The sequence below is a fragment of the Nicotiana tomentosiformis genome, chromosome 7 (genome assembly GCF_000390325.3).
Source record: "Nicotiana tomentosiformis chromosome 7, ASM39032v3, whole genome shotgun sequence".
NCBI lineage: Eukaryota > Viridiplantae > Streptophyta > Magnoliopsida > Solanales > Solanaceae > Nicotiana > Nicotiana tomentosiformis.
Window position 1 is genome coordinate 14,121,580 of NC_090818.1, and position 14,197 is coordinate 14,135,776.

Sequence of the window (14,197 nt, forward strand, 5' to 3'; positions counted from 1 at the left end):
ACCAGTCGCCCGGCCGCCCAGAGGCGGAGGGCAGGTGTGTAGGGGTCATCCTAGAGGTGGAGGTCAGACAGGTGTAGGCCAGTTTGGTGGCACCTCAGTTAGATTCTATGATTTTTCGGTCAGACCAGATGCAGTGGCCTCATATGTCATGATCACACGTATTATTTTTGTCTGCAGTAGGGATGCTTCGGTACTATTTGATCCAGGGTCTACCTCTTCGTATGTTTCATCTATGTTTGCTCATTTCCAAGGTGTTACTCGTGAGTCCTTGGGTACTCTTGTTTATGTGTCCACACCAGTAGGCGATTCTGTTGTTTTGGATCAGATTTCTCGGTCATGTATTGTTACTTTATGTGGTTATGAGACCTGAGCAGATCTTCTATCGCTCGATATGACCGACTTTGAGGTCATCTTGGGCATGGATTGGTTGTCTCCATATCACGCCATCCTTGATTGCCATGCTAAGATTGTTACCTTGGCGATACCATATTTACCTAGATTAGAGTGGAAGGGTTCGTTTATCAGTACATCTAGTCGGGTTATCTCCTTTCTAAAGGCTCGACAGATGGTCGAGAAAGGGTGTTTGGCATATCTAGCTTATGTTCGGGATACTGTTGTAGAGGTTGTGGCGATTGATTCAGTGCCCGTGATCTGGGAGTTCTCCTATGTGTTTCCTTATGATCTTCCAGGAATACCACCATATCGTGATATTGATTTCTGTATTGATTTGGCTCCAGGCATGGCTCTGAGAGAGTTAAAGGAATTGAAGGAACAGCTTGAGGAGTTGCTAGCAAAGGGGTTCGTCTGGCCGAGTGTATCACCTTAGGGTGCACCAGTGTTATTTGTGAAGAAGAAATATGGGACTATACGGATGTGTATTGATTACCGCCAGCTGAACCAAGTTACCATTAAGAACAAGTACCTGTTGTCGCGTATTGATGATTTATTTGACCAGTTGCATGGTGCTAGGGTGTTCTCTAAGATCGACTTGAGATTGGGGTACCATCAGTTGAAGATTCGAGATTTGGGTGTTCTGAAGACGGCTTTTCGAACTGGATATGACCATTATAAGTTTCTAGTGATGTCTTTCGGTTTGAATAACGCCCTGACGGCATTTATGGATTTGATGAACCGGGTGTTCAGGACATATATTGATTCGTTTGTCATTGTCTTCATTAATGACATTGTGATCTACTCGCGCAACATGGAGGAGCACGAGCAACATTTGAGAGTGGTGCTTCAGACCTTGCAGGAATAGAAGCTATATGCTAAGTTCTCCAAGTGTGAGTTCTGGTTAGATTTTGTGGCATTCTTGGGGCATGTTGTATCATGCGAGGGTATTAAGGTTGATCCCACGAAGATCGAGGTAGTTCAGAGTTGGCCTCGTCCCACCACAACAACCAAGACCAGGAGCTTCTTGAGGTTAGCAGGTTATTATCGCCGATTTGTGGAGGGCTTCTCATCTATTGTAGCACCTTTGACTAGATTCACCCAGAAGGGTGCTCCATTCCGATGGTCTGATGATTGTGAGGCAAGCTTTCAGAAGTTCAAGACCGCCTTGACTTCAGCACCGGTGTTAGTGTTGCCTTCCGGTTTGGGGATATTTACTGTGTATTGCGATGCTTCATGCGTTGGTTTGGGTTGTGTATTGATGCAGGAGGGGCGAGTTATTGCATATGCTTCACGTCAACTAAAGCCACATGAGAAGAATTACCATGTACACGATTTGGAGTTGGCCGCGATTGTTCATGCTCTTAAGATCTAGAGGAATTATCTTTATGGGGTGACCTGCGGGGTTTACGTCGATCATCGCAGCTTGCAGCATTTGTTCAAGCAGAGGGATCTCAATTTGAGGCAGCGTAAGTGGCTTGAGTTACTAAAAGACTATGATATCACTATCCCTTATCATCCGGGAAAGGTGAATGTAGTTGCGAATGCCTTGAGCAGAAAGGCGGAGAGTATGGGTAGTTTGGCCTCCATTTTAGCAGAGGAGAGGCCAATAGCTTTGGACATTCAGTCCTTTGCTAATAGACTTGTGAGGTTGGATATTTCATATCCCAGCCGAGTTCTTGCATGCGTCGTCGCTGTCGCGCCCCGTTTTTTCGCGAAAGTGAGTTTTGACATGTGACAACTCTTTTAAATGGGTATTGAAAGAAGAGAGTCACCACCTAACGATTTTTAAGGTGAGTTAGGGCACCTATTTGCAAATAACTTTATTTAACTAGTAAACACCACCAAAGATCGGGTAAGGGCTTAAATTACCTCAAAGAGAAGGTGTTAGGCACTCTTCGAGGTTCACAACTATAGGTCCCAACCAAACTTTAGACTATGTGGATTATGTAATTAAGCTAGGTGATCAAATAAATAGAAGGTAAATTCAGAAGTTGTAGAGTCTTATTAAAATATATGAGAATTGGTACAAATCCTAATAACTACAAAGGTACAAACTATATTGATATGTGTTAAATGACTACGTGTGAATAACACGCACATATAAAACGAGGAGAGGGGTCCTAAGGTATTTAGACTAAATGATCACCCCGTACAATATAAATAATACTTCGCAACTCTCTTAAGGTAGAGGTTGCTCGTATTATTCAGCAGGCACAGACTATCATCTCCTGCTACCCGATTACTATGTTGAAGTTGTTTACTTAAAGGCGTTCTAATTCAATTCTAAGTCGTATCCTATATGTGCACTACCCTCCTATGCCTTGGTCCATGAGGCTTTGGACCTACTATCAGGTAGTTCTGGACTTTACTTAGGTTGCTCAAAAATGATAAAACTAGGCGACATTCAAAACAGATAGGATTGCATACAATAGCAATAAAAGGCTCAAGTTAACCTCCACACATACGCACGAAAGCACGCAAACAGATTTTTGGTTAGGTAGTAGACAAAATTAAGTCGTATTGGAATCATTAAGTCCTGTAGGCATGATTTCTATATAATTCCAGTATTATACAGGCAGTGCTGTAATTTCTGGACTAATGTATAGGCAAATAAGTGCGTTACAAGTCCTATAAACATGATTTCTAATCGTTTGCGTGGTAAGGTAATGCAAAACAATCCCAAAACTCTAAATTGACAACACTAATTTTATAGGTATGTGTCTTAGGCAAGTGATAGTGCCCTATAGACATGATCTCTAATAGTCGCATAATTAGGTAGTGGGATCATTCGAAAACACAGGATTAATAGCATTAATAAACATCCTATATGCAGGATTTCTAACAATTGACAATTAGACTTGATTTTATAATACTTTATCCCTATATGCATGCTATCTAAGTGAGGCAGTACAAAATCAGCATGAAGCAGTTCATTAATTATTAAACCTTATAGCCATGGTATCTAGGTTGGTAAAGGTATTGCATTATTGTATCTTATAGGCATATTATCTAGGAACGTTGAATAGCAGACATGGAAACGAGTGTAGCATATTTTGACAAGTTAAGTGTGTGCGTGATTCCTATTAGTGTGCAACGCAAGCTATAAAAACAAACAAGGCATGTTGGACATAATAGCAAATAGAACACATAGACCCTATAAGCATATTTTCTACCCATTCATGCAAGTATTAGAATACCCCAACCCCCTATTCGTTAATGCCCCCAATTGTTTTTTTACAAATTATTACATGCCCAGTTTAGAATAAAACAAATACAAACTTAATAGGGCTATTACAGGCCCAAATACAACAATTACAGGTCTATCACAAGTACAAAGTAACCCAGGAGTTCCCTTCTGGGCCTTCGCCAACCATACTCTTGCATATCAAACAAGCCCAATACCCAGGCTCGCAAGCTTATTTGACCAATGCTCAGATCCAATAACACACACGGCCCAATAAGCCAAGTCCCAAACATGAAAATAAGGTAAGCAGATCATATGACTCCATAGTATAGAAGATCAAAGTTGGAATGGTGATACTTGCCAAAATTAGGGCGAGTACTAAGTAACATCAAGAGCGTGTGAGTAGTAGCAAGGTAGTGTAAATAAGGTAAGCAGATCATATGACTCCATAGTATAACCAGATTCAGAGAGATTTTTGGGCGGTAAGACAGCTAGGGTTCGTAGAAGATGAGAGCGCGTGAGGGCAGTTGGGAAAATAAAAGTCTTTAGGGTTTGGGTGGGGATATAAGGAGATAGAGGGTTTTATTTAGATCAACGACCAAGATTAAAAAGAAAGGTGGGGCGAGTTGAATAAATGAGTCCCGACCAGATTGGAATAAAGATGTCGTTTGGTTTGGGCCAGGGCAGATTGGGCTAACGTTTGAGGTGTTTGGGCCATTAATTTGGTCCGAAAATTGACTTGGGATTGGGCTGGATTTTAAATACAAGGAACTAAGAAAAAAAATTTATAAAAATGACTAATAAATAGTAAAATATTATTCACGTAGTAAAATGCTTGAAAATAACAACTCAACTTTATAACAATATAATAAATGCTATTTTAGTATAAAATAATATAATAAATACAATTATGTATAAAATATAGGCTATTATTACAAAATTATGTAAAATCGCTTTAAAATACAAATATAATTATATAAAAATAAGTAAAATATTATGAAAGATATATGCAGATACAAATAATAAATTTGAATGATTAAGTCATCACAAAATAACTTAAAGGGGTAATTAATAAATATTTGAACAATTTAAATGCAAGAAAATCAATTTCAAAACCTAAAAAATGACATAGAGTTCTTATATAACCCTTGTAAATAAAGTAATGATGCAAATTTTTGAAAGTATATATATTATTTAAAAAATATGAGGGCTAAATTGGGTATCAACAGTCGCTCAGTCTTCACTATTCAACTAGATCAAGACTCGTCAGTTTGATGATCTGCACTTGTTAATTCTCAAAGAGACGGTACTACAGGGTGGTGCCAAGGAAGTTACTATCGGCGAGGATGGTGTTCTGCGACTCCAGGGTCGCCTATGTGTTCCTAATGTTGATGGCTTGAGGGAGAAGATCCTAGATGAGGCACACAATTCTCGGTATTCTATTCATTTAGGTGCTACGAAGATGTATCGTGACCTGAAGAAGCATTATTGGTGGTGGCAGATGAAGAAGGACATAGTTGAGTATGTAGCGAGGTGCCTTAATTGCCAGCAGGTTAAGTACGAGCACCAAAGGTCAGGTGGCCTACTCCAGCAGATGGTTATACTTGAGTGAAAATGGGAGCGCATTACTATGAATTTCGTAGTTGGATTTCCGCGAACCTTGCGTAAGTTTGATGCAGTTTGGGTCATTAGCACACTTCATTCCGGTTGTGACCACGTATTCTTCAGAGAGGTTAGCCTAGATTTACATTCGGGAGATTGTTCGGCTGCATGGTGTGCTTATTTTCATCATATCAGATAGAGGCCCTCAGTTTATTTCACACTTCTGGAGGGCAGTACAAAGTGAGTTGGGGACCTGGGTAGAGCTCAGCACAGTCTTTCATCTACAGACTGACTGGCAGTCGGAGCGGACAGTTCAGATCTTGGAGGATATGCTCAGAACATGTGTGATCAACTTCGAAGGGCAGTGTGATTGATTCTTGCCTCTGGCCGAGTTTTCATACAACAATAGTTATCCGTTTAACGTCGAGATGGCTCCATTTTAAGCTTTGTATGGTCGGCGATATCGTTCGCCCATCAGATGGTTTGAGCCCGGTGAGGCTAAGCTATATGGTACTAATTTGGTGAAGGATGTCTTGGAAAAGGTAAAGTTGATTCAAGAGACTTCGCACATCACGGTCTAGACAGAAGAGTTACGCGGGTCAGAAGGTGCGTGATTTATCATTTATGGTGGGCGAGAAAGTTCTCTTGAAGGTCTCGCCGATGAAGGGAATCATGAGGTTCGGGAAGAAGGGCAAGTTGAGCCCAAGGTTTATAGGTCCATTTAAGGTGTTGAGACTAGTTGGGGGGGAGGGGGGGGTTGCTTATAAGCTTGGTTTGCCTCCTAGTCTATCGGGAGTTCATCCGGTTTTCCACGTGTCTATGCTCCAGAGGTATCATGCCGACAGGTCGTATGTGTTAGACTCCAGCACGGTTCAACTAGATGAGAGTCTGGGTTATGAGGATGAGGCAATTACCATTATTGACAGGCAGGTTTGCCAGTTGAGGTCCAAGAAGATTTATGCAGTAAAAGTTATGTGGAGGGGCCAACCAGTCAAGGAGGTGACTTGGGAGGCCGAGGAGGACATGTGGAGAAGATATCCACATTTATTCAGCACTCCAGGTATGATTCTAGACCAGTTTGAGGACAAACGTTTATTTAGGAGGTGGAGAATGTAACGACCCGACCAGTCCTTTTGCTTTCTAGATCTACGTTTCCCTAAATAAGACTCATCGTATGTGATTTTACTGTTTTATGACTTGTGAGGATGGTTAGTTCTGGATTTGGAAGGGTTCGGGTTGAAATCGGAACACTTGGTTATTTAAGGTTGGCTAAAAAGGGATAAGTTTGACTTGAGTCAATGTTTTGAGTAAACAACCTCGGAACCAGGATTTGACGCTTCTAATAGGTTCGTATGATGATTTTGAACTTGGGCGTATATTCGGATCGGGTTTTGGATGACCTGGGAGCGTTTCAACGCTAAATATTGGAAGTTGGCACATTGAAGGTTTTAAAGTTCTTTAAATTTGATTTGAAGTAGGATTGGTATTATCAAGGTCCAACTGGGATTCCGAGACTGGGAATAGTTCCGTATGGTGATTTAAGACTTGCACGCAAAATTTGGAGTCATTTCGAGTAGTTTAAGTATGATTCGACGCGTTCGGAGTAAGTTGGAAAAACTTGAAGTTCATAAGATGATTCTATTGGTTTTGGCGTATGATTCTTAGTTTTAATGTTATTATCTGTGTTTCGAGGGTGCGAGGGAGTCCGTTTTATGATTTCAAACTTGTTGGTATGTTTGGGTGGGGCCTCGGAGGCCTCGGATGCCATTCGGACGATGCGCCAAAATCATTTGGCCTTAGTTGGATAGTCGAAGCACCCAGCTTCTAGTGCAATCTGATCGCAGAAGCGAGGCAGGGACAGCACCTGCGGTGGCACAAGTGCGAAGCATGCAATCAAATAAGAGGAGAAGGTCGACCTGGGCTTGGTCCGCACCTACGGGGTTTTGTCCGCAAAAGCAAAACCGCAAGTGCGGTAATGTCGTCGTAGTTGCGAAAATTGCTAGTCAGTGAGGTTTGTTTAAGTCGGGAGTTAAACCATTTTTGACTCATTTCTTTTATTCACTAGGCGATTTTGGAGCTTTTGGAGAGGATTTTTTACCTAGCACTTTGAGATAAGTGATTTCTATACAATATGGGTTTAAAACATAGATTATGGGTAGATTTTAACATATAAAATTATAAAAATCATGATTTTAGATGAAAAACCTAGGTTTTGATAAAATGGAATTTAACCACGAAAATGATTATGGAATGGGATGAAAATTATATATTTGAGTTTGTAAGGTTATGGGTAACGATTTTTTTCAAAAATATTCAGAATCCGGGTACGTGGGCCCAAGGGTGAATTTTAGGAATCTTTCAATTTGGGTTGGGTAATTACTCAAATAGTTAAATTATGAACTTTTGAACATGTATTGACTAAATTATATAACATTTGACTAGGTGTGAGTCGTTTGGCACAGAGTTGAGGCTTTAAAATGAATTTGAGGATCGAAAGTGAGCTTGATAACGAGGTAAGTCTCTTGCCTAACCTTGTAAGAGGGAACTCATCCCCTTACGTGTATTTTTGTTGTAAATTATTTGTGTGGGAGCTACGTACGCGCTAGGTGACGAGAGTCCGTGCATAGCTATATTCCATGTGATGTCCGGGTAGGCTTACGTTTATATTATGCCTTGTTTGCACTGTTATGTTGGTTACGCTTGTTAATTTTCTTACATAGAACCGAGATTAAGGATTTTTAGATTTCAAATCCCCAGTATGGATTTCTTATGTTTGGGAAGAATTGAACAATTTTATAATAACTTTGAGAAATCTATGTTCACTCGCATCGCAAGTATTTTCGCGAGCGAGGTAAATCCTCTACTCTCATGTGAGCGGGACGTTCGCCTCGACAGGTTAATAGATGCATTTATGGTTCGTGTCGTTCGACCTTCGGCGGTGCACACTAATTATATTTCTGGATCGGGTCATACGACCTCGGCATAAATGGTGTGTGATAATACTCGGAGCCTAATTATACTTGATATTAAATATTGGCTTGAGCGGTTATAATTATTTAAATGACAGGAATTGACTTGGAATTTATTATTAGTGAATGAATTATTAGTCACTGCTTGTTACTGAGTTGTATTAATTATTTACATAATCCATGCTTATATATAATTCCTGCATTTTATTGTTAGCCCATAGTAAGTGTCGATGTCGACCCCCCGTCACTACTTTTTCGAGGTTAGACTAGATACTTACTGGGCACATGTTGTTTATGTACTCACGCTACACTTCTGCACTAACCGTGCAGGTTCTGAGGCAGGACCATATGCCTCAAGAAGATTGAGGCAGTTCAGAGTTGGCCTCGTCCCACTTCGGTGACTAAGATCAGGAGTTTCCTGGGGTTAGCAGGTTATTATCGCCGGTTTGTGTAGGGCTTTTCATCCATTGCGACACCTTTGACTAGATTGACCCAGAAGGGTGCTCCATTGGTCCGATGATTGTGAGGCGAGCTTTCAGAAGCTCAAGACAACTTTGACCACAACACTAGTTCTAGTGTTGCTTTCCGGTTCGAGGATATATACGGTTTATTGCGACGCTTCACACGTTGGCTTGGGTTGTGTCTTGATGTAGGAGGGGCGAGTTATTACATATACTTCACGTCAGCTGAAGATCCATGAGAAGAATTACCCTGTGTACGACTTGGAGTTGGCCACGATTGTCCATGCTCTTAAGATATGGAGGCATTATATGTATGGGGTATCATGTGATGTTTATACTGATCATCGGAGCTTACAATATTTTTTCAAGTAAAGGGATCTCAATTTGAGACAGTGTAGATGACTTGAGCTACTGAAGGATTATGACATCACCATTTTTTATCATCCAGGCAAGGCAAATGTAGTCGCGGATGCCTTAAGCAGGAAGGCATAAAGTATGGGTAGCTTTGCATTCATTTCAGCAGAGGAGAGGGCGCTAGCTTTGGACATTCAGTCCTTGGCTAATAAACTTGTGAGGTTGGACATTTCAGAGCCCAACCGAGTTGTTGCATGTGTTGTTGCCCAGTCTTCATTATTGAGGCAGATCAAGGCTCTGCAATTCGATGATCCGCACTTGGCAGTTCTCAGAGGGACGATACTACAGGGTGGTGCCAAGGAGGTTTCTATTGGCGAGGATGGTCTTCTGTGACTCCAGGGTCGCATGTGTGTTCATAATGTCGATGGCTTGAGGGAGAGGATTCTAGAGGAGGAACACAGTTCTCGATATTCCATTCATCCAGGTGCTACGAAGATGTATCGTGACCTGAGACAACATTATTGGTAGCGACGGATGAAGAAAGACATAGTTGAGTATGTGGCTAGGTGCTTAAATTGCCAACAGGTTAAGTATGAGCACCTGAGGCCAGGTGGCCTACTTCAGCAGATGACTATACCTGGGTGGAAATGAGAGCACATTACTATGGACTTTGTAGTTGGATTTCCGCGAACCTTGCAGAAATTTGATGCAGTTTGGGTCATTGTCGACATGTTGACTAAGTCGGCACACTTCATTCCAGTTGTGACTACCTATACTTCACAGAAATTGGCCCAGATTTATATTAGGGAGATAGTTTGGTTGCACGGTGTGCCTGTTTCCATCATATCAGATAGAGGCTCTCAGTTTACTTCACATTTTTGGAGAGCCGTACAGAGTGAGTTGGGGACCCGTGTAGATCTCAGCACAGTGTTTTATCTGCAGACCAACGAGCAATCAGAGCAGACAATTCAGATATTGGGGGACATGCTGAGAGCATGTGTGATTGACTTCGGAGGACAGTGGGATCGATTCTTGCCTCTGGCCTAGTTTGCTTACAACAACAGTTATCAGTCCAACATCAAGATAGCCCCATTTGAGGCTTTATATGGTCGGCGATGTCGTTCTCCTATCGGGTGGTTTGAGCCTAACAAGACTAAGTTATATGGTACCGATTTGGTGAAGGATGCCTTGGAAAAGGTACAGTTGATTCTGGAGTGACTTCGCACAGCATAATCCAGACAGAAGAGTTACGCGGATCAGAAGGCGCGTGATGTATCATTTATGGTAGGCGAGAAGGTTCTCTTGAAAGTCTCGCCGATGAAGGGTATTATGAGATTCGAAAAGCAAGGCAAGTTGAGCCCAAGGTTTATAGGCCCATTTTGAGGTGTTGAGTCGAGTTGGGGAGGTTGCTTATGAGCTTGTTTTACCTCCCAGCCTATCTGGGGTTCATCCAGTTTTTCACGTGTCTATGCTCTGGAGGTACCATGCTGACCTATCACGTGTGTTAGACTTCAGCACTATTCAGCTAGATGAGAGCTTGGTCTATGAGGAAGAGCCAGTTGCTAGACAGGATCGCGAGTTGAGGTCCAAAAGGATTTTTGCGGTAAAGGTTCAGTGCAGGGGCCAACCAGTCGAGGAGGCGACCTGGGAGTCCGAGGTGGACATGCGGAACAGATACCCACACTTATTCAGCATTTCAAGTATGAATCTAAACTCGTTTGAGGACGAATGTTTGTTTAAAAGGTGTTGAATATACCGACCAAACTGGTCGTTTTGCTTTCTAGAACTCCGTTCTCCTAAATAAGACTTCCCCATACATGCTTTTACTGATTTATGACTTGCGGGAATGGTTGGTTCGGATTTTGGAAGAGTTTGGGTTGAAATCAGAACACTTGGTTCCTTAAGGTTGGCTTGAAAGGCCAAGTTTGACTTCGATCAACATTTTGAGTAAACGACCTCATAATCGGGATTCGACGGTTCCAATAGGTTCGTATGATTATTTCGGACTTGGGCGTATGTTCGGATCGGATTTTGGATGACTCGGGAGTGTTTTGGCGCCCAATAGTGAAAGTTGATTCTTGAAGGTTTTAGAAGTTCTTTAAAATTTGGTTTGGAGCGGGTTTTGGTAATATCGAGGTACAAATGGAATTTTGAGATCGGTAATAGTTTTGTAGTGTCATTTAAGACTTGCACGCAAAATTTGGTGTTATTCCGAGTAGTATAAGTACGTTTCAGCGCATTGGAAGTAAATCAAAGAACTTGAAGTTCTTAAGTTTCATTCAATTGATTTTATGTGTGATTCTTAGTTTTAATGTTGTTTCGGGCGTCTTGAGAGTTTGAGCGAGCCCGTTTTCTGATTTCAAACTTGTTAGTACATTCGGACGGGGCCTCGAGGGCCTCGAGTGTCAATCAGACAAGGCTCGGACCAAGTTGGAATTTGGAAGCAAAGTTGAAGCTCCAACTGCTATCATAATCGCACATGTGCTTGGTCAGACGTAAGTGCGAGCTCGTAAGTGTGAGCCCCATGATCGCAGATCCGTCCCAGCATAGGCTGCCCAGCCATCGCCGAAACGAAAGAACGACCGCACCTGCAAAAGCGCAGGTACAAAGGTAGGCATCGCAGGAGCGGGCAGTGTCGTAGGTGCACGTCGTTTGTCGCTGATGCGTGGCCGCATGTGCGATCACCTGGGCACAGAAGTGAGATGAGGCAGCATGGCTTTGGTCGGCACCTGCGTGAGTTGTCCGCAAAAGCGGAAGCGCAGGTGCGCCAATTTAACCGCAGGTGCGGAAGTCGCTGAAGGGCAGTGATGTTTTAAATCGGGGTTTGAGCACTTTTGCTCACTTCTTACTCTTCTTGGGGGTGATTTTGGAATTGGTTAGAGAGGGGATTTCCATCAACTAGTTGAGTTTTGGATTGTTCGGCACTAAATTGAGGGTTTGGGCATAAGCTTGGACCGGAAAGTAGGCCTTAAAGCGAAGTAAGTCTCTTTTCTAACCTTGTAAGATAGAATTTTCCCCATAGGTGAACTTAATTAATGTATGATTATTTGTGGGGGCTACGTACGCACGAAGTGATGAGAGTCCGTACATATCTACTATTCTTGTTATGTCCGGGTAGTTCTAGGTTTACTCCATGCTTTGTGGGCACCGTTATCCGAACATAATTGTTTATTTGCATTCAATGGAACTAAGTTGAGGATTTTAAGATTTCAAAGGTTTCAAGTAAATTAATATTTTGAAAAGAATTGAGAAAAAATATGTTATATTTATATTTAACCGCGTCGCAAGTATATTTCGCGAGCGGGGTGACTATTTCCACTACTCTCATGGGAGCGGGCCGTTCACCTCGGCAGGTTAATAGATGCATCTATGGTTCGCGCCGTTCGACCCTCGGTAGTGCACAATTTACATTTTCATGTTGGATCGGGCCGAACGTCCTCGGTGGAATTTGTGTGTGATAATAGAAGTGGAAGCCCTTTTTATAATTGGTATAAATTTACTGTTTTAGAGGTCATTTGTTTAAAAATGAAGGAAGTATTTTGGTTTCTTAGATATGATGGAAGAACTGTACAATTATTTCTTGTTCTGAGTTTATTGTTAGTTATGTGTATCATGCTTATTTAGAATCACATAATATTATATTGTTGGCCCTGGTGAGTGTCGAAGTCGACCCCTCGTCACTACTTCTTCGAGGTTAGACTGGATACTTACTGGGTACATATTTTGATGTACTTACGCTACACTTATGTACTTGATTGTACAGGATTTGAGGCAGGTGCATCTGGCCACCAATCCGGCGCGTAGACTGACTTCCCAGCTCGAGACTTCCCGGTGAGCTGTCCTTTGAGCCGTTCTGCAACAGCTGGAGTCTCTCTTATGTTCTTTTATTTTCTGTCTATTTTCTTTCAGACAATAGGCTAGCATTGTTTTGTATATTCTACTAGATTGTCCACATACGTGTGACACCAGGTCTTGTCAAACACACTTGTAGACTTATGATTTTGGTTTGCTCACATAATTACGATTAATACTAATTACTTCCATTTATTTATGTTAAAATTGCAAACTCTTAATTTTTTTTTTTTAAATAAGGAAAAAGCTATCGTTTACAAATCTATCTAAGCGGGAAGTCACTAGTTGATCAGTGTTGGCTTGCCTAACAACGGTGTTGGGCGCCATCACAACCTATAATGGAATTGGGCCGTGACACTTACTGGGCACATGTTGTTTATGTACACACGCTACACTTCTGCACTAACCGTGCATGTTCTGAGGCAGGTGCATCTGGTGGTTATCCCGGCGCGCACTCCTGGTACTCCGAGACTTAGCGGTGAGCTGCTTCCCGAGTCCGTTTTGCAGCACCCGAAGTCTTTCTTTTGTGTTTTGTTTTCTGTCTACTTTATTTCAGACAGTAGCTTAGTGTTTTGTATATTCTACTAGTAGTTCATACCCTTGTGATACCAGGTCTTGGAATTTCGCTAGTAGACACTTGATAATTTTGAGTATTTACTTCACCACATTTGTTCCTATAATTGTTTACGCTTCATTTTACTAAATTTCTCACCTCTTACTTATTTAATAATTAAAAATTAACTATTTTTAAAAGGTTAAAAGAATAAACACATGGTTAGTGCACAATTGGCTTGCCTAGTGGCGATGTTGGACGCCATCACGGCTCGTAGAAAAATTTGGTTCGTGACAAAATTAGTAATATTAAAGCTGTAATGTTGAGATTATATCTTGTTAGGTACTTTCAAAGAAAATGAGGAAATAAATCCGATGAGGAGTTTAAGATAATTTTGTATTATTTTCTATTCTTTTCATGTATTAGTAACACTCAAATTCTTATTCCATAGTCAACTCTACATAAAATAACGTAGTACATGTTATGTTGTGATTAATTTTGTGACAGTACTATATCTATGCTCCAACCAAAGTAAAACTGAAAAAGAAAAAGAGTAATAGTATGCTTGGCCAAGTTGGAGAAATTGGGTTAATTTGAGAAATATTTTTTTTTAAAATTGCTTTTGAAAAAAGTATTTTTGAAAAGAAGCAGTTTGTGTTTGGCTAATCATTCTGAAAATCACTTTTGAGCAATAATTTGTGTTTGGCCAAACTTTTCAGAAAGTGCTTTTAAGTATCAAATTACGAATAAGGATATGAATAAATGTATTTAATAATTCATATTATAAGTAAATAAATAATCTTAAAAATTTATTATTACAGGCAATAAT

General features: G+C 41.1%; 1 protein-coding gene across 1 annotated transcript; it reads left to right on the plus strand.

Annotated features, from left to right (window-relative positions):
• The first annotated feature begins 391 nt into the window (after nucleotides 1–391).
• LOC138895268 (uncharacterized) lies at nucleotides 392–826 on the plus strand. The gene has a single exon (XM_070179940.1). It carries the CDS (start codon nucleotides 392–394, stop codon nucleotides 824–826), a length of 435 nt encoding a protein of 144 aa, XP_070036041.1.
• The last annotated feature ends 13,371 nt before the right edge of the window (nucleotides 827–14,197 follow it).

Bases quoted from the DNA above. Each gene is read 5' to 3' on its own strand.
- LOC138895268 (XM_070179940.1), top strand. From the start codon at position 392: ATGACCGACTTTGAGGTCATCTTGGGCATGGATTGGTTGTCTCCATAT.